The sequence below is a fragment of the Protopterus annectens genome, chromosome 12.part0 (assembly GCF_019279795.1).
Source record: "Protopterus annectens isolate FY-2018-M chromosome 12.part0, PAN1.0, whole genome shotgun sequence".
Classification (NCBI taxonomy): domain Eukaryota; kingdom Metazoa; phylum Chordata; order Ceratodontiformes; family Protopteridae; genus Protopterus; species Protopterus annectens.
Window position 1 is genome coordinate 942,627,341 of NC_056746.1, and position 21,610 is coordinate 942,648,950.

General features: G+C 41.6%; 1 protein-coding gene across 1 annotated transcript in view; it reads right to left on the minus strand.

Moving 5' to 3' along the window:
• The window catches only part of STX16 (syntaxin 16), a 379,775-nt gene that overhangs the window by 81,762 nt on the left and 276,403 nt on the right, over positions 1-21,610 (minus strand). Inside the window, exon 10 of the mRNA XM_044089972.1 lies at positions 19,918-19,998. Coding sequence (XP_043945907.1) covers positions 19,918-19,998 — 81 coding nt within the window. The remainder of the gene's footprint in view (positions 1-19,917; positions 19,999-21,610) is intronic.

Genomic DNA, 21,610 nt, shown 5'->3' on the forward strand with positions numbered 1-21,610 from the left:
CCTACAGGGAGGGGTTAGGCAAGTAACTAAGCTCCTCACTGGTGGGATGCTGGTGAAGACACAAGCAACACCCATGGCTGCCTAAATGATGACCCTCCCACCCAAGATGCCTCTTCCATGGTGGATCTGAGGATGATCTTCTCCTCTAAGGAATAAACATATTCAATGATCAAGCAGGTGTGGGGGCAAAATAAATACAGATACCATTTCCAAAGGAGAACCTTATAATTCAAGAGTAAAGTATTGTGTTGTTAAAAGAATACGCATCTTCACTTAGCAGACCTCTAGCTACACATAATACACACTACACATTCTCAAATAAACTGTAAGACAGCATTTCAAACAAACTTTTGCAGCACTGAATGTTATTTAAACAGTCTATAAACAAACAGTACAAAAACAATTATATTTTTGTAAAAGTCCTACACGGCCCGTCTCCGATTCAAAGGTTCACAGGAGGTTACCAGGCTATTGATTCTAGAGCCCTTACAAGCCTAGCCATGTTAAATTCCAGAGTTGCCCCAACTGTGCTTTGTTAGATGGATGCAATTAGCAGAGCGAGTTTATGATGTTAATCCTGAGTTGCCCAACTTGCTCTCAAATGTCCTTGTTAGATGGACGTAATTCCCAGGGTGAGTCCATGATTAACACTGGCTACCCCTTGTCCATGAGGGAGATGGGTGCCACCCCTGGGGTGAATCTGCGGTCTCCAATCCATTTGTCTAGGCTGTGCTTGAATAGGGTCAGTGAGGAGCTCTGCTTCATGTGAATTAGAAGTTTGGTCTAGAGTAGCAGTAGTTTCTGTGAGATATATCTGTCTCTTCAGAATGTTCTGTTAATGTCATGGGCTAGATTAAGATCCCTAGAGGGAGTGACTCTTGTGCCATTTAGCTTGTCTATATGATACAGAGTACAGTGACAGAGCACAGTCTATCCACGCAAGTCATGGTTTGGAGGCCTTGTATTTTCTCGGTGAGAAACCTCTGTGGTCTCTCCAGCTGCTACAAGTGTCTGGTCAGGTACATGCAAAAGGGAGCATTGTACTCTATTAATGGTCTGATGAGGGCTGAGTACAGTGGAGTTATAACATCCTTAGACCTGGATGTGATGCTATTACTTACGAGATAATTCTACTTTGCACATCACTGTGGAAACCTAGTAGTCAAAGTTCAGACTGCTAGCTGCCTGTGTTCCCAGACCTCACACCACTGGGTTTGAACTTAGGGGGGCTCCTGTCAATATTGTAATTAGCAGAGAATTCCACTTTGCCAAAGGGATAATACACATCTTTGTGCTTAGTTTTAGACCATGGTTTTGGCACCAATCATTTGTCTGTGTTAGCCCCTACTGCAACATGTTAGCATCGTTAGGGGACTCAATGTTTGCACCCAGTTTGCAAATTCAGTAAGCCAAAGGCTATCTACTTTAGCCTAGACTTCCGAGAAATAGATTCCAAACAGTAAAGGGCCTAGCACAGATCCTTGTGGTATGCCACTGGCGACAGATCTACTAGCAGAGATGGGAACACCAACTTTGACAGTATGTGTCCTGACAGTGAGCCAATTTGCTACCCATCTAGTGATGTACGGGTTAATCCCCAGCTGGGAGAGTTTTTCAATGACACCTGAGAGGGGGGATTGTGTCAAAAGCCTTGGCTAGGTTAAGATAGGCGGTATGCCCTGTCTTACCTTCATCTAGGGCTTTGATGACTTTCTCCAAGCAGTCTACTTACTTTAATAAGCGTGATCTACCCTTATCAAAACCTTTTCCCTTGTCCAGCCTGGTGTGGGGGACATCTGTCTCTCACACTATGGAGTCGCCTATGAACAAGACATTTGGTTTTGAGGTGTTTTGCCTTAGGGGCTTATTTGCTGAGACACCGGTGTGTGTGTTATTATGTGTAGTGGTATCTATCTGCATAGCAGTGTGTGCAAGTGATTTTCATTTGGGAAGTCTTTTGGTAGGCTTGTAGAGAGTACCTCCGCTTATGTGGGTTTATGTGTTGTGACCTTATTTTGTATGAGAGGTTAAAGTGTGCATACTGATAACCTGTTTGGTGCCCAGTTTGTTACGTGAGAGAGCTGATTCCAATCTCATAGTGTAATTACATTTCTCACACAGGGTTTTTGTTTTAGGAATAAGTGGTTGTCAGTATACATTAGGCAATTACTACATTGCCTCAGGATGCCCATGTTGATCAGGCTGGCCCGAGAAATTATGGGAAACTGCCAGTCCATTATAGCAGATTTCTACCATATATACTATTAGTGAAGGGTATGGGCTAGTTTGACCAGTTTTTTGCAAGGACTAACAAAGGGGCTTGTTCGATTGAAGGTTATGAATAAGTGAGGCAATGCTGCTCAGTTGCAACTATACTGTTCATAGTGCACCAGAAAACCTTGGGAGGTTTCCACTGACCGACATCTAGGGAAAAATTGTGTTTCAAGCCTTGTGTATCTATACAGGGCACCATTAACCCCCATTATGCTGTGCTCAAAAGTGCACAGATGTGAGCCTTAAATACAGGTGAAGTTAAACACTGAAGTAAATCTACCAATAGAAAAGCCACAATGAACCCGTCCTCCAGCAATCCCCAGCTCAGACAAGGCTGGATCCATACACTTCAAGAATGCAGAGGAGTCTTTCTTAATGGTTCAAGTGTTCAAGTGTTCAAGTGCATCAGTAACAGGCTAGACTCAGCTGGTCTGATTCTAGTCTATGCTATATAGGTATCAATACAGTGCAAATCAAGTGCAGAGAATGAAGGAGTCAGAAACAAATCAAGTGCAGAGAATGAAGCAGTAAAACAGTATAAAAAAATAAACAAAAGAGAGAGAGAAAATAATGCAGCTATTCGATAAAATACAGTTCAAGAAGTGCAGATAAATCACAAAACATTAAAGCAGAAGCACTCTAGACCTCTGGCAAAAGATGCCAAACATACAGCAGCTCCAGTTAATTGAGTGCAAACTCACGCAAATGTGAGATTTAAATACAAGTGAAATTAAACATGTTTAAGCTAATCAAGAGAAAAGTACACAATGAACATTTCTCCAGCAATCCCCAGCTCGGACAAGGCTGGATCCACAATCTTCTGCCAGAAGGGTGCAGGGGAGACTTTCTTAATGAAGATGCTGGTATAGTGCTCACTTGTATCAATGTCTACGCTATCTAGGTATCAGTACAGTGCAAATCAAGTGCAGAAAATAAAGCAGTCACAAACAGCAAAACAGTAAAAAAGAGAAAATGATGCTAAACTAAGAGTGCCTAGTGCATTTTTTTCTTATTAAGGGCATCTACGGTTTATCTTGCACACTATAAAGTTAAATCACCACTTACTGGCACTAACTGACTTTCTACTCCTTATATGAAGTGAAAAAAATCTATTCACAGCACTGTTATACCTTAACTATACCTGTTATACCTTAATTATTGTCAGTGAGCTAATTATGTACTCTTCATCCATCTTTACATGTTATCTATTACTCATTAATCTCCTCATCATAATGGTTAAGGTGTTTAACTTACAGACAAAAGGTGCAGGGTTTGATTCTCAAATGGGGTAAATGGCTAGGGTTAAAATGATCCACAAAGTCAATCAGCCTATTTAACCTTTGAACATTAAATCACCACTAATGAGAACTAACTGCAAAATCTTGCTCATTATATAAAAAAAGAAGTTATGTACTCACCATAACGGTCCATGTATGTAGTCCATCTCGCAGAACATTATTACGCGTGGGTTCAAAGCCTGAAAACTTCTGATTGGCTCGTGGCTAATAGGTATCTCATGGTGCATGCGCACATTCCCCAGATCTAGTTTGCTACTAGTCTATCAGGATAAGACAGGAAAAAGGACAAAGGTCTGGAAGAATAAACTGTAATAAAGGTGCCCCTGTGGTACAAACCACTGTAGAAAAGGAAAAACTGTTTCCAGATCCTCCAGGAAGGGGGCTGGTGGGTGGGTTCGTAATAATGTTTGGCGAGATGGACTACATACATGGAATGTTATGGTGAGTACATAACTTCTTTATGTTATGTAGTCCTATCTCACCTCCATTATTACGTGTGGGACAGCGTCCCTAGCATCTTGAATGGGTGGCTCACTGGAAAATACTCCTGAGTACCGTGGAACCAAACGAGGCTCTACCCCTGGAAGTTAAATCCAATTTATAATGGGAAATGAAGGTATGAGGGGTAGCCCATGTTGCTGCTGCACATATATTATCAATAGGTGTCCTGGCTTGGAAAGCAGCAGAAGTAGAGAAGGACCTGGTGGAATGCGCTTTAACTTTAAAGGGTAACTCCTTTCCCTTCTTCTTCTTCTTTCGGCTTTTCCAGGTTAGGGGTCGCCACAGCGGATCACCTGTCCGCACATGATTGGCAGTGGAGTTTTACGGTGTTGGGTTGCCAGCCCGGCGCCCAACCTTCCACATGAGGCACTAACTCCTTTCCCTGAGAACTGTAAATAAAGGAAATACAACTAGAGATCCAGTTCGATAGTGTAACCTTGGAAACTGGCAAGCCCATTCTCGCCTCAGCAAAAGAAACGAACAGCTGTTCTGATTTTCTAAATCCTTTGGTCCTGTGGACATAGAAACGCAGTTACCTATGCACATCCAATTGGTGGAATGTATACTCTGCTTTACTGGAGTGATTAGGGAAGAACACTGGCAATTCAATTGTTTGGTTTAAGTGAAATTGAGAACAGACTTTAGGAATAAAGGAAGGACTGGTCTGGACAGAAACCCTGTCTTTGTGAAAAAATAAATATGAAGGTTTAACTGAAAGGACCTGTAATTCAGAAACTTGTCTGGCTGAGGTTATTGCTACCAGAAAAAGAGTCTTCCAAGATAGGAATTTCAACTGACAACTATGGGCTGGTTCAAAAGGTGGCAGAGTACGTCTAGACAGGACTAGATACAGATCCAAAGGAGGAATGGGGTCTTGCACAGGAGGTCTTAACATCATGGAGCCCCTAGGAAAAGATTTGCACAGTTTGTGAGACATAAGACTGGAATCATTAATCCCGCATGAAAATTAGATATTGCTGCTAGCTGATCTCGGAGTGTAGCAGCCGCTGAACCCTGGTGAAAAGAGTTCTGAAAGGAACTCTAGAACAATAGTAATGGGAGCTGTAAATGGATCAATTTCTCTGTTGTGTGCCGATATAAAAAATCTCTTCCATTTACTGTGATGCAATTTTCTAGTCGAAGGCTTGTGAGAAGAGGCAATAATATGAGTTACAGCTGGAGACAGATCATGAAGCCTATACAGCTCACAACCACTCAAAAACGGTCTTGAAAAAATAGCCGAGCTGGATCCTGCGCCCACTGTCGTCTCGAGTGAAATGAGCAGCCAAACCACAAAGCTATTCAGCACAATCGGGCATAGTTTATTCCAATGGTAAAATAACAGCATAGAACACAACCAACTTAGCACTTTCTCCCTACTTATAAGGGCATCATCAGAGTTGTGTAAAAAAACGCGGTAAAAGTTTAAATAACATCACTTAAAACACACCCTCCTAAATACGCCAACCAAAATCCTATATTTCAAGCATTTAAAGTTCCAGTGTGCATTGTTACAAAAAAATGCTTGTAATTAAAGGTAAATTCTTTCAAAATGTATTACTCAAAAATTGTACTATAAAATTAATAACATACAAAATCTACCCTAACCTAAGTAAAAAACAATTGTATACCACTTAAAATATATACATAGTATAAATAATATAAATACAAACCATCTAACTAAACAGCCTGTGTTGTGACAACCAGCCCAAAACAGTAGTACATGTACTTATACCACAGGGCAAAAAAATCTGTAAATTCTTATTTATATTAACAATGCCCTGTATTTCAACAAACTAGACAGTGATACATGTTCATTAATACCTGGTGGTCTAGAGGCATTAAGCCTAAGCTGCCAGATACACTCCTTTACCTCTAGTAAAATGTTCTCATCACCCCCATTATCTCTGTATGGGATCCTATCAATAATGAAAAACAAAAATCTCTTGAAATCCTTACATCTTGTACTATGTGTATATAATGCATTCGTTGTTTTCTTATTTTTGATGTCCCTAACGTGCTCCAAGATTCTCAATCTCAATTTTCTAATGGTTTTACCCACGTAGAAAGTAGTACAGGACAAACAGGTGGCCAAATACACCACCATCTTGGTATTGCAATTAACATGACCTGGACTAGCTATCGTTTTGTTATAATTATGTACTGTAACGTAAGGTCCATTATTGATGTACTTACAAGTACTACAAAACCCACATTTGTTCATCATACAATGTTTGTATGAATGTTGGAAATTAACACTTTCCATTAGTTGTTTTAAATTCCTACCCCTACTAAATGTAAAGGAAGGTAAGACTCCAAGTATGTTGGTAATATCCATTGGAAGGGACCCTATCCAAATATCTTGAACAATATGCATAATGTCGTGACTGTCCTCATTAAATGGCAGAATCATAGAATGACCAGGCCTGTTTAGTGCCTCATTCTTGTTCTCAACAGTTAACCCTGCTGTCAATATTGGTTTGTATATCGTGTATCTCTTGACTGCAATCTCGTCTTTAATTCTAACCAAGATATCGTGAGGGTATCCTCTTTCCTGAAACATGTCAATCAATTTGTTTGTTTCACTCTCATATAAACTGTTGTCACTAATCAACCTGGATAATCTTACCATCTGTCCTTTAATGATGTTCTTTTTTTGAAAGTAGGGATGACAACTGTCAAAATGAAGAAAGGAATTTGAGTATGTTTTTTTACGAAAAATGCTAGAAATAAGGGTATTGTTTGCCTTGTCCTTTAATAACATAATATCGAGAAATTCACATCTATCATGCTGCACATTATACGTAAACTTAAGGAATGGTGTGCTTTTGTTTAAAGATTCCACAAAATAGGCAATGTCATCTTCTTTACCCTTCCAAAAAATTAAAATGTCATCCAAAAAGCGTACATATAACGCTATATCTTTGTAAAATCTGGATGACATCACATGTTCATTTTCCCAATCTATTAAAACAAGGTTGGCATATAATGGGGCACATTTCGCCCCCATTGCCACACCCGTATTTTGTTTAAAGTAGTCCCCTTCAAAGCTCATGAAGCCTGACTAGTGACGGAACTGGAGCAACCATGCTGTCAGTTTGAGAGTGTGGAGACTGGGGTGACGAGAACCTGACATGTCAGGAGGTCTGGCACTGGGTCCAGAGTCCATGGATAATCTAACAGGTGAGGCCCGAAGAAAGGGAACCAAATCTGACGAGGCCAGTATGGAGTGATAAGGATCATCTTGCTTCCCAACAACATTGCTTTCTGTATGACCTAGGGGACAAGTGGAAAAGGAGGAAAAGCATAAAGGAGTCCTGGGTGCCAATTGTGGATGAGTGCATCTCTTGGAGACTCTCCCGGAGGGGGGATGAGAAAGAAAAAGGTGCTGCATTTGGTGTTGATGGGGCTGGCAAAGAGGTTGCAGCAGGGTTGTCCCCACTTGTGGAAGATCATATTGGCTATTTTCTGGTTCAAGGACCATTCGTGAGGTAACAAAATTGCCCTGCTTAGCTTGTCCGCTATCACGTTGAAAGTCCCCGGGATGTGCATTGCAATGAGAAAGCAGTGGGAAGAAATCACTCAATTCCAAACTCGCAGGGCCTCTCGACATAAGGGGTATGATCTGGTCCCTCCTTGTTTGTTTAGATACCAGACCACCGACATGTTGCCGGCCTGGATAGCTATCATCCCTAGAGGGAGAAAGTCGTGAAGTGCTTGCAACGCTAGAAGCACCACTCTCATCTCTAGGACATCGATATGCAGATGGGCCTCCTGATCTTGCCATGTGCCTTGGACAGTTCTGCCAAGATAATGCCCCCCCACCCTATCTGAGAGGCATCCCATGGTCACAGTGGCAATGGGTTGGTGCGGTACAAAGGGAGTCCCTGTGGTAAGATGACCTGGTTGAATCCACCAGCGTAGGTCCTTTTTGCAAGAATCTGTAATCAGAATCTGATGATGTACAGGCAACTGCTGAAAAGAACACTGGGATGACAGGAGCCATTGGAGTATTCTCATAAGTAGTCTTACTAAAGGTACCAAGGTTATGGTTGATGCCATAGTTCCGTGAAGCTGCAACACCACCTTCGCTTTGACTCTTCGAAGGGGAAGTATCCTGTAAATTTGTTGCACAAGATTCTGTATTCTGTCTGTAAGTAGTCTGGCTGTCAAAGCGACCGTGTCTATGTTTGCTCCTATAAAAGTTAGACTGAGTTGGCAAAAGTAGAGGATTTTTCCCAGTTTATCGAGATTCACAACTGGGAACAGAGCTTGACTGTGGAATTTCTCGATTGAACTAGGCGATGCCTGGTGGTGGCGGTCAGGAGCCAATCGTCCAGGTATGGAAAGACGAATTTCCTGACGACTCAAGTGAGCTGTGTCTACTGCCATGCACTAGGTGAACACCCGGGGGGGCTGTGGTGAGACCAACGGGCACTGCCCGAAACTGGTAATGATTGGCTCCCAGCCGGAAGCGTAGGTAGCTCCTTGATGCTTTGTCCATCATTATGTGGTAGTAGGCATCCTGGAGATCTACTGAGCACATTCAGCTGTCTCTCCCTAACAGAGGGAGTATGGATTGTACAGTGACCATTTGGAACTTGGACTTCTTTACATACTCGTTTAACCTGCTGAGGTCTAGGATGTATCTCTATTCTCCTGTTCTTTTTGGAACTAAAAAGAACCTGGAGTATGTTCAGAATCCTGTCTGGTCTGCTGGGACCTTTTGGATGACTCTTTTTAATAGCAGCTTTTCTATCTCTATAGCTATTTGATCCCTGTGATTGGGTGGTACATCTGGGATCCTTTTGGGAGGGCGTGGTGGAAGGGAAAAGGGTACAGAGTAACCTCTGGTGATAATGTCTTGTACCCACTTGTCTCGAGAGAGATTTAGCTAGGCTTCTGGGTACAAGGACAGGCGAACCCCAACCGGCTCCAGAGACGCACAGTCAGGTTCAACATCATGAATGCTGATAGGGATGGTCACGAAAAGGAATCGCAACCTCCCTGATTTTTGGGCCTTCCCTGCCTCTAGGGCGACGTCTACCATTATTTCCTCCTCCCCTGCCTCTGAAGGAGGAATCAGTGTGTGTGTCCTGAAAAGGTCTCTGTGATTTCTGACCTTTAGGATAAGGTCTAGAAGGAATGGTAAAACAGAGAGACTCTTTCCTTCCTGTTCACACCTGGTGAGGGTATCTTTCACCTTGGGTCCAAAAAGAAAGGATCTGTCCACGGGAGCATTGGTGAATGTAGACATGAAAGGCTCAGCAAAGTTGCATAGACACATCCAGGAATGTCTCCTTAAAGAGACTCCTGAACTTGCCACCCTACTCGCACCATCAGCTGTGTATGAAATCAGCCACATGGAGGAGTTAACAATAGATGTGACAGTAGCCAACTGAGCTGACACTGTAGATGGGACTGCTTCAGTAGAGGTACCCTGAAGAGTATCTCCTAACTCCTACAGGAGATCTCTCTGAAGTCTCGTAAAATGTGATAGATAGTTCAGCGATCGGAGTGTAAAAGCCGCTGAAAAGAAGATACACTTCCCATACCTATCCATCGTTTGGGATTCCTTATTAGGTGGATGGATAGGAGTCGTTGTCTCTGCTAGCTCTTTCTTAGTGGCCGCCGCCACCACCATGGCATCAACAGGTAAACCCTTGGATAAAAATTCTTTGTCTTTAGGGGCGGAAAGAAATTTATTTGGCCTCTTGGGGACCGGTTCCATGGCATCAGAAGTCTGCCATGCTTTCTGACTCACAAGATCCAGTAATTCATCAAATGGAGGAGACACCCATGAAGCTGAGGGTGGAGACCCGAAAGCCTTCAGGTACACTGACTCCTCGGCGGGGTAACGGTGTGTCAGCCGCCTCTCTGCCTGAGGATCTCCAAAATGTCTGCAAAGGAGATCTTCAAAGGACTACTTAGGGGACCCCTCCGACTCATCAAGGTCAGTGTCAGATGTGACATATTCATCAGGGGAGTCTACATGCTTCCTCTTGCATGATCTCTTCCGAGGGGGCTCCTCAGCAGGGTCTTCTGGGGAGGTCTCGGAAGATCGGGGGGCCACCTAAATGGGGGTCATGAGGCTGTGGGTCTCTACCATCCCCGGGGAAGAGAGGATGCTGAGACCGTAGTCGGCACTTGAGGGAGTATAGCATCGGTACTCCTACGTGGTATGGATGAACTATCCAACATGCTCCTCATCCTCACAAAGGCAGATTCCTCTGGCTCCGAACAATGCCCCGGCTCCAACGAGAGTGTAGGTGCCGATGGCTCCAAAGGAATCGGCTCCGAGAACGATGTAGGGTCCGAGCTCACTCGGGCCGACGCACCATGAGGAAGACTCGACACCGAAGAGGTTCAGTTCCAAGTGTCCCCCTCGGGGCCGACCGAAGAGCTTCGGACCCTAGACCCTTCGGATGGCGCCGATAGAGTCGGAGCGGAGCTTGGCTCCGAGACAACCACATGGGGTGCTGGAGCTGAGGGCACCACTATAGTCACTACCGACAACATCGGCTCCAAAGGCCCAATCTGGGTTGGAGGAGGAAAAAGAGCAGGATTGGTAGCAGGAGTCAGCTCCGAGACCGAAAGGGTCGGAGCCGATAAAAAGTTTGGCAAGGCCGACGACTTAAGGAGTCTGAGCACCACTCTCTCGATGTCTTCTTCAGACAAGCTCCTGGAGGATCTGGAGGACAGTGTGGGAGACCTCCATCTCTGCAATATAGGTGATTTTAGAGTAGGGAAGTCCGGTGGAATGTCCATAAACCGGCTCCGAAGAGGACTGCTAGTGATCGGCACCAAAGCACTTGGTGCTGATACTGCAAAGTCCATGTCCAGAATCTCAATCAGCTCCGAAGACAGTGGAGCCGAAGAGACAGAGGCCAACTCCGAGTTTGGTAACTTCTGTGGAGGTTCAGAGACAGAAGTTGAGGCTGGAGAAGGCCTTTTAGAGGTCTTGCCCTTATCCTTTCTAGAAGACTGCAACCTAGCAGAGGAGGAAGAACTGGCTAGGTCTTCTTCGAAGGAAGGTTTTAACATGCCTTTTAGGATCAGCTTATTCTTCCATTCCTGAAGCACTCTAGGGCTAAAGGAATGACAAAAGAGACAAGTTTCTTGAAGATGTATGGCCCTTAAACAGTCCACACAGATGCTATGTCCATCAGGGATGGACATTTTTTGCGAACATTTAGTACACTTTTTAAACCCTGACTGTTTATGCTCTCTATGTTCTTTGAACATAATGGCAGTAGAGAAAAAACAACACACTCACACAAGAGAGGAACTAGATCCTCTAACTTAAACAGATCTAGCCCTATCACTCAACAAAAAATAAAAGTGGTTTAACTAGGTTCTCTAACTTAAACGAACCTAGTGCAAAAAGGAAAAAAGGAACAAACTAGCACCTCTAAGTTAAACGGTCTAGTCTAAAAGCACACACTTACGGGAACCACACACAAAAAGCCAACAGGCCCAAGAATTTTTTTTTTTTTTTTTTTTTTTTTTTTTTAACAGTAATAAGTCAAATCCTGTTAAAGATACAAATCAGTATCACAATAAAACTATCAGCGATCAGAATAACACTTCACACAAAGCAAAAAACTCCCAATAAGTAGTAATAATAAAGAACTAAATCACTTAGCCACGGCCAACCAAAAGAAGCTTCCGACTGAAGACGCAGCAAATGAGATCTGGGGAATGTGCGCATGCACCATGGGATACCTATTAGCCACGAGCCAATCAGAAGTTTTCAGGCTTTCTAAGCGGCCGAGTCGGAGCGAGAAGTTTTCAGGCTTTCTAAGCGGCCGAGTCGGAGCCGAGGATCGGCTCCAAACCCACACGTAATAACAGAGGCCAGGTAGGACTACATAACATTAAATATTTCAACATTGTTATACCTTAGTTAAAGGCAGTGAAGGTTGACAAAGTTCAACTGTAAATTTCTCTCATATTTCTAAGGTTAATAATCATTTATATTTAAAAAAAGCACATACATCTCGTCCCAGTTTTTTTTTGTAAGCTTAACCATTTGGCCAAATTAGATACAGACTGCTCATTTAACTGTTTCACTCAAGTAACTAAATATATCTTATTGGACCATTGTAAACTAGCCACTGAGCATACATACATTCTCCCCTTCCCACTTAATCCTCTGCTTCCACTGAATAACAGCACGTTTAGAAGAGTTAAACTGTGTCATTTCTTCCATTTCATCAGCCATATGCAATAGTTCTTTTAGCACAGCCGTCACCAGTTTTACATTAGTGAATAATTGCATTTCATCTGGGGAATACTTTTAGAACCATAAGGAAAGAGAGTCTACAGTTTAATTTTCCATTTTCAACACTCCTTATAATGTGACTTCAACAATGTAGCCTACAAGACTTGCTCATCCTTTGACAGTACATATCTCTACATCACTTTCCTAATTTAATTAATTTACTTATTTTATTTATTGCATTTGTTTGCCGGAAAAGTCCACTGGGCCTAAAGAGCCCATTTTCGGTGGAGGCCTAGGGAGAAAAGCTTCGACAGGAGCATAGATGCAGAAAAAAAAATGAAACATTAATTGGTACAGAAGTAGAAACACTGTTACATATAGTGGTTACAGTAATATATACATAAGTCAGGAATTTAGTTGGTTTGATTACAGAAACATATACAGAACATGTACATAAAAGCAGGAATTTAGTTGGTTGCCAGATGAATTCAGAGTGGCAAAAATGGAGATACATTAATCAGTATTACTGTACCAGTATCAATAAGCGATGAAAGAAAAAAAAATAATAAATATGGATACAGTATCATCAGTCACTAGTAGTAAAAAGCATAGGAATTTAGTTATAATGTAAGGAGAAGGAATAGGTTAGGTTACAGAGCAGGTACATAGCCAGGAAGAGCTGAGATGATATTTTTAGTATCTGTTTGAAGGTGGTGGTGCTGCCTGTGTTTCTTATAGAAGGAGGAATCGAGTTCCATAGTATGGTGAAGGAGTAGAGCAGTTGACCAGCCGGTAAGGTGGGATTTTCTTCTTTTAGAAGTAGATGATTTTCAGACCTTAGTTGCCTGCTGGGTTGGTATTCAGCAAGTAGAGTTGAGAGAGCAGGACAGTCTGTGGGTCTGTAGATTATTTTGTATGCTGCAGTTAGCTGGGTGAATGAGAGATGGTGGGGGGGGGGGGTTCCAACCAGCCTAATTGTTTCAGTGAGTTACAGTGGTGGGATGAGAATTTGGCCTTGGTGGCAAATTTGGCTATTCTGTTGTAGCACAAATCAAGTTTGGATTTTGTAGAATTGTGGATATTAATGCGGAGAGGGGCACCATAAAGGAGAGAGGGTAATAAAAATGTAGTTGCAAGGGTTTGTCTAGTAGAGAGGCTAAGAAAGTGTTGGTGCCTGTACAGCATACCGAGCTTTTGGTGTGGCTTTTTTTTATGTTACTGTTTATGTGTAGGTCAAAGTTTAGGTTTTCATCTATAATAATGCCTAGTAATTTAGTGTGTGGGACAACTTCTATAGTGGTATTGTCTTGGGCTTGTATACTGAAGAGTTTTTTTATCTAGGGGAATGTTTTTCTTAGGGGTAAAAATTACTAGTTTATTTTTTTTTTTTTTGGATTTGGGGCAAGCTGATTGTTAAGCATCCAAGATTCAGTAGAGATGAGGGCAGTCTGGGTGATCTGCTGGAGTTCAGAGCTGGAATTTGCAGTGCATATTATTGTAGAGTCATCAGCATACTGGATTATTGAGCATTGTGGGAGAGTGGTGTGAAAGTCGTTAATAAAGATGCTAAATAAGACAGGACCAAGTATGGAGCCTTGGGGTACCCCTGTGGGAAGTATTGAGGAAGGGGGAGTAAGCCTGTTGCCATTTGGTGGATTGCTGCCTATTGGAGAGAGAGCTACTGAACTACTGTAGGGTAGGTGGGGAAATGTGGAGGGTAGATAGTTGAGAGAGGAGGACAGCGTGGGAAATGGTATTGAAAGCTTTGGAGAGGTCGAAGAAAAGAGAAGCAATTAATTTACCAGAATCCCGTGCCCGGTTAACTGCATCAAGGAAGGAGAGGAGGACTTGTAGTGGTGCTGTACCCTGAGTGGGTGACAGAATATGATTTTCAAGCAGGTGGTTGAGGAGCTGGACATGGATGCATTTTTCTAGTATTTTAGCGAGGGGTGAGAGAATAGGTATGGGTCAAAAGTTTGTGGTGTCTGTGTTGGTGCCGCCTTTGTGTAAGGGGAGAATGAATGCTTTTTTCCAGATGTCTGGGACAAGGGACTCTCTAATTGATCTGTTAAAGAGTATGCTGATGGGATAAGCTATAGAGTTTCCAGCTAGCTGCAGGAAGTGTGGGGGTAGAGTGTCATGGGCGAGTACAAGGTTTAAGCTTAAGTAAAAGTTTTTTTTATTGTGGCAATTGGGTATGGGGGAGAATTTTAGGTTAGAGTTGTGTGTAGGATTGTTTTCTGGGATGGTTTGGTCATTGGCTGTCTTGATGGTGGTGGTGGTGTTAACCATAGGAAAAGTGGTGGTTAAGTTAACTATGGTGTCAATGAAGTAGAAATTGAAGAGGGTGGCAAGTTCGGTCGGGGTTTTGTGTGGGTCAGGGGATGGGTTGCTTTGAGGACCTGGGTGTAATAAATGGTTGATGGAGGACCAGAATTTTTTGGGATTATTTTTATGTTGGCTTTGTAGGTGGAGGCAGTGGGTTTTTTTTTATCATTGGTTATTAGACGTTTTGCCAGGTTATAGAGTTGTTTGTATTGTATTAGAGTTTGTAGGGTCTTTGTTTTTTTGCCAAGATTTCCAGATTTTATCCCTTGTGGACATGAGTTCTTTGCTGGATTTTGAAAGCCAGCTTGAATGGTTATGTTTTATTTGTTTTTGGCGGGTGGATGCTTGCCTATTTAGGATGTCTAGGAATGTTGAGTTAAAGAACTCAACAGCCTTGTTAAGTGGCAGGGATTTGAGGGGTTCCCAATTTACTTTAGCTAAGGTTTCATTAAATATGGATGGTTGGAACTTAGTCAAATTTCTGGTTGATTTGTACTGGTGTTATCCTGGGACTGAGGTGGTTTTGCATAGGATATATGCTGGGTGGTGGGCGCTAATGGTATTAGGCAGTATGCCTGCAGTGATGATATTGTTAGGGTGGGACACTAATATCCAGTCTATTGCGGAGCCCCAAATGTTATTTTTGTGGGGTCTGGTGATGTCTTCAATTAGTTGGCAGAAGTTATAAAGGTTTATGTTTTTTGAGGGATTATTGTGGGCAATGCCTAGCCAATCAATGTTTACATCACCTAAGATGATGGTTTCATTATCTAAGTTTTCTTAGAATGTTTTCTAAGGGTTCCTATCATGTAGTCAAACTTTTACAAGTTCGAAACTCATATGGTCAAGACCATAAGTTCGAATTTGTTAAAGTTTGACTGTTTGAATGGAAATCTCCATAAGTGGAGGTTTCCATTTTGTTCAATGGAGTGTGATCTTGGAGTTGGTATATTTAAGTAACGGGGGTTGTGGGGGGGACAGGGGTTCTTGCCCCCCTGCTTAAAACAGTTTATTTTGTTTTCCGTTGTTTTTTTTATCCATAGTTGACATTTTGCAACTTCGAACCTAATGGTTTAAACATTACATGTTCGGAGTTATAAGACTTCGACTATGTGATATAGACCCGTTTTCTAATATTGGTATGTTGTTTCCTGGAGGAATATACACAGAAATTATGCAAAAGTTTTTATGGTTAAGTTTTAATACAGAGATTCGTACTTTGGCTGGGGAGACATTGGGTGTTGGTTTTGAGTAGGGAATTAAGGTATATTTGATAGGGAAGAGTATTGCTACTCCTCCTCTTGTCTTGTTTAGCCGATCGGCTCTCAAGCATGAGTAGCCTGGGGGAAGAAAGTGCCTTTTACATATGATTTCAACCAGGTTTCAGTAGCTGCTATAACATCAGGGTTGTTTTGTGAAATCTATGCCTGGAGTTCAGGTATCTTGTTTCTAAGGCTTTAGAGATTTATGGTTGACAGCAACAGAGATTTGCTAAGTTTGCTATGGCTGGGGAGGGCTGGAACTGGGTTGGGATGTACATCACCACACTGGGATATAATGCTTTGCTAAATTATGTGAGCTATACTTATTTTTTTTCTTAAAAATGGTATAGTTGCTGCTGGTGGTGTGATAATGGGGTGTCTGTGGAGAGGTAGAATTTTTACTTTGAATAGTACAGAGGTATTAACTGTGAATAAGCTAGGGTGGATGTTTGAGTAACTTGGCAAGTGTAGGTTGTGTGTGGTGGTTGTACAGGTGGGATGTAGGAGGTATGTTGGGTATCTGGAAGGTTGTGATTATTATTAGTACAGACAGCGTGAGAGAAGTGAGAGCATAGAAAAAGTAGTGAGGGACATAATGGTGGTTGAATGTAGTGTGATAACACTATATGGCCGTATTTAGAATGGGTGGGGAGGCAGATTAGTTAAGAGGTAATGTATAACTGTAGGAAATAATTAAAGAGGTTATAGGATAGGTGGAAGAGAGGTGTGGGAGGGGTAAGGTTAGGTATAAGGATGATGTTGCAGGGGGAGGGCAACTGCCACAAGATTGCTATAAACCTTGTTCATTTTCATGTTACATCACAAACTGAATTAGCATTATCCTCAGCTTACCATGCTTTCTTCAGCTAAAGTCAACAGCAAACAGTAGGCTCTCTCAGTTCCCAGTGAATTCTTAAACCCAGCCCACAGTGCCAAATGTTTTAGTGAAGTCCAAACACTCTGCTCCTTCCTAATCCTCACATCACTCATTCTCAAATGTTTTTATCATCTAAATAACCAGCTGCTGATCAAAAAATTTTTCTCAATTGTCTTGTACATTTGCACCTTTTTCTTTACATATTACACAGAGTCACACACACACACTACAACCTCATGTCAGATGAGGTACGCAAAGCTGCTGTGAAGTAACATCCAGAAAACTGCTTTAAACCATACAGAATCCTTTCTAGTACAGTTCCAACAACTTTTGGATTAAGTGTTATCATTGCCTTTTGATCAATAGTTCTAATTTTAGGACAGTTCATTTGTACCTCCAAAATCACATCCTCAACTTTTCATTAATTTGCAGGATATGACTCCGAAGAATAAATTAAGACCAGCAGAACCAAGAAAAACGAATCCAGGAAAGGAACACTGAACCAGGAGAAGTCGAACACTTTATTGAATATCAGCAGAAAAATAAAAAACAAGCGCTTTCACTCGGTGAATACCGAGCTTTCTCAAGTTAGCACTAAGGTGCCATAAGCATCTTTAAATAGTACCTTATAGGTCACCTGATTAATTAATTAACATGATTAATAAACAAACCACGTAGGAAAACTAAAACAGTGCTGAAATACTGCACAAATATCGGTTAAAAACATAACATAATTTGCAGGATGCTTTAATACAATGACATCAACAAACTCACCTCGGAACAGCTTTTTTTATTTAAAACACTAACATAACACTGCTAAATGGAATGACCTGAGGAGATATCCAATTATGTAATTTGCAATGAGAGTTCTTAAAGAAGACTAGATCTCTGGTAACCTGGCAAATATGAATGCTTTTCTGAGACAAAGGCGGGGAATCATGAGAACCCTTTAGTTATGAAAAGATACCACCTAAAAAACAGGCGCATTAACTGGGCCTATCTTCACTGACTTCAGCATGGCTTTCAATCTTGTGAACCACATCCTTCTTCAGTTGTCCACAGCCCAAACCTTTGCTCATGCCCACTCCTCTGTGCTGGAAAGAGAGTTCAAGGTTTTAACAGACAACTCTGCTGATAACTCTTCCCACACTGTTTCTCATGTCTAGTGCTGTATCTTTTTTCTCATTTTTACTAATAATCTCTACAATCACCTCTCTTCTATCTACATCTGCTCTGTGGTGATAACACAGTCATGGAGAAGGCTCTTCAGTACAAGGAACCAGTTACTTGGAGGCTACTGTGCATTGATAAAGTGGTCGACAGACACTTATGTGGGTAAAAGCACAGGCTTGTTGTCCAACAATGATAGCAAGGTACTCCTTACAGCTGCACAATGACTGACTGTGTTGGTCTCTTCCTTCAAAAATGTACATGAATTCACATAAGCTTGGGTGTAACCAGACCAGACACTTTCCATGAATTACCCTGTACTAGAAAACGAGTAAAATTTCCCAGCAGCTAGGCAGCTCTCAAGTTCTCATGACATTGCATGGAAGCTGGAGTTGCTACCAGTAAAGGCATTCTTATCTCACATCTTGAATAAGGACATGTCCCAGCAATCCTACTAAGGTGTGCTTTAAGAAACATGACTTATTCAAAACTGTTTGGAAAAGCAACTGTTTTATACTTCTGATATTTAAAAGGGAGTCTGCCTCTGTGCCACCATTAAGACATGCTGACTGGATGAGAATGAAAAAGGCACTTACTTACACGATGTTCTGTTTATTTATAACTAAAATATCCAATGTAGATCTTTCCCCTACAAAGAAGTGTTATTACCACAGATGACAGTTGCAACCTTGGGTTTAGTGGTAATGATATTGGCCCTCCTAAGTAAGCATGGGAATAACTTTAAAAAAAAAAAAGTGACATCACCTCCTCAGCCTCCTTAGCTCCTCGAAAACCAGGATAAATCAATGGTGACCAGGCCAATGACCTTAAACTGTTTGTCTCAGACAGTAATGACACTGCAGAGTCCCCTCTCCAATGCTTAAATATCTTTCTTAACCATTGACCCAGGTTTCACTTCTCTCATTTTAATCATATTAGTGCTGCAATTTCAGTATAATTTAATGCATTTATAAAACCTGCAAGGAGTGCAAAAGTACTGTTTGAAGACGTAGGTGATGTGTACTGTTAATCTATATCCTGTGTATATGACATGCCTGAACTAGTTATTACTTGCAACATGCTGTTTATCTGCACAGTGTAATGCCTCTTTAATCCTACAGCATTAAGTCTTAATTTGGAAAAGGTTCCTTTGGTTTGATGTTGTATTTTAAGTGCTTTTGGCCCAAACTAGTCTTTCTTGCATCAGTTCATTTATCCTGCTAATTAATAAATACAATATTACTTAATAAATACAAGCAAGAATGCAACACTATGACTGGACTGCAATGCAAATTTGTCTGGCAAGTGCCATAAAGCTAATGACAGAAGTCAAACAACAAAATAGCTTTTCTAGTCACCTAAACTGAACAAGAGGTACTGTATTATAATCTAAAAATATATACTAGTACTACACATCAATAAACTGTAACATTTGTTAATGCCACAATTGATTCAGGTTTGCATACCATCCTGTGTCACAGTGTGGCCACTCTTGGGGGACAAACAACTGCTTTCATATCTGGGAAGGGGGGAGGGGTGCTGTTCCTACAGTAATCTTACCTCTGTTCCAGAATGGGCTCTGAGAGCCAGCAAGGAGCATCACAAAGTGTTTATAGCAAGTGGCAACCATTCTGTGTCTGAAGTACTCATGTAAGCTGATATGCCAGACTGCATTAGAACACAGTCAGCCATAAGAGAAGCTAATGATAAACTTCTCTCATCAGCTGCAGTATGATCGCTCTCGTCACACGTAACTCCTCTTATAAAAAAACTCATTCTAGAGTTGGCAAAAGCTGTAATTATAGCACTGACCAGAACTAATGAGCACAGACTAGCAGTGGAAAAGAAAGCCCCAGTATCTTAAACAGTGTATACTAGACTTACTGTTTAAAAATTACCATCATTAGTACTTCTATAATAACTATAAAAAAAGCCACAATGTAGACAAAATCTTGAGTTCTTTAGCAAAAAAAAAATGCTTACCTTCTGTAAGTGCTTCAAGCCATCATCTGTTTTTACACATGCTTGTTCAACATTATAGTCTATTCTATCCAGCACTGTGCCCTGAAAAAATAAGGTATTTAAATTTACTTAAGAAGCATACACATACCAACAGCTACTTAAATGCAAAGTACCTCTACATCACGAGTGGATGACACTCATTCAGACAGTACAGTTGAGTGAAACATTAGAAGTCCTTTTTTTTCACTGTTACTATACTGATAACATGTGAGATCTCCTGCCAAAGATAGCTCAATGTCCGGCCTGAATACCAAACATCCTGTCAGCATTGTATGTCAGATATTTGCTCCCTGCACAGGTATAGGGCATAAACATTGATGTAAGCACACTCGCTACTCAGAACTGAAGTGCCCCAGGAGAACTAGAGCAACCCTAGAATGAAGAAGAATATGTGCATGCAGGAGGGAAGACGTACAGAACAAGAAAAGGAAAAGACCCCCTCGGACAGTAGTATGCACCAACAAAAAGAGAAAAGGAATGTAAGAGGGAGGGACTGAATACGGCAATAGTGAAAAGGAGGACATCTACTGTTAAGGTAAGATCTTACACAACTGTACTATGGCCTTCCTTTTCAATGTTGCAGTATTCATAATGTGGGAGATTACCAAAGCTAGAGTAAGGTATAGAGGAGCTCTCCACAAACTCACTAGCCCTGGCAAATCCTGCCCTGGCTCTGGAAATGACATTCAACTTGAAATGCTTGGTAAAAGTGTGGACTGAGGACTAAGCAGCTTCAAGGACGGATTTAGTATCTGACCCTGTGAAGAAAGCTCCTGAAGAGGCTACAGGTCTCATAGAATTAGCTCAAACTGAAGCAGAAAGCTGTTTGCCATGAAAAGAAACTGGCTTAAAAATCCAGGAGATGGCGGCTTACTTAGAAACAGATTTGCAGATAGCCTTTGTCTTATCCAAATAATACAAGAGCTGTTGATGTAGACCCTAGGTGTGAAGAACGTCTCACTAGCAGATTACAGAGAAGGGAAAGAGAAAGGAAGCTGGATAGACTGATTAATGAGACATCTCACCGACCATCTTGGGCATAAAAGGAAGATTAGTATGAAGAGACACCCTCTGTCCCTATGTAAAACCAAAAATGGAGGAACCACCACCAGTGTCTGAAGTTCAGAAACTCTTCTAGTTGATGTAAGAGCAACTTACAAAATAATCTTCCAGGTGCAGTACTGCAAAGAGAAAGAGGACGTCTCAAAAGGAGCCACAATCAATTTTTCAAGGACAAAATTAAGGTACCAACAGGGTGGAATAGGTTTTCTTGGAGGCCTGCTATGAAGGACACCTTTAAGGAACTGTTTAACCTCAAACAAGAAGACAATGGTGGGTTCAAGGCAGACAAGCTGAGACTGCTGACAAGTGAACTTTAACAGAAGAATATGCTAGGCTGGCATGGAGCAGTTCATACAAGAAAGAACCAAAGGGACCCCTCTACCAAGAAGAGAAATTGGTGATGCTTGAGATACCAAAGAGAAAATCTCTTCTATTTAGCCATGTAGGATTTTCTGATAGTGGGTTTCCTAGCATCCTGAAGAACCCTAACACATCCTCAGAAAGTGGTGTTTAAAAAGGCTCAAAACTCTATCACACAAAATTTCAGCTGAAGAGTGGACAAGTGAGAGTAAATATGAGACCTCTTGAGAAG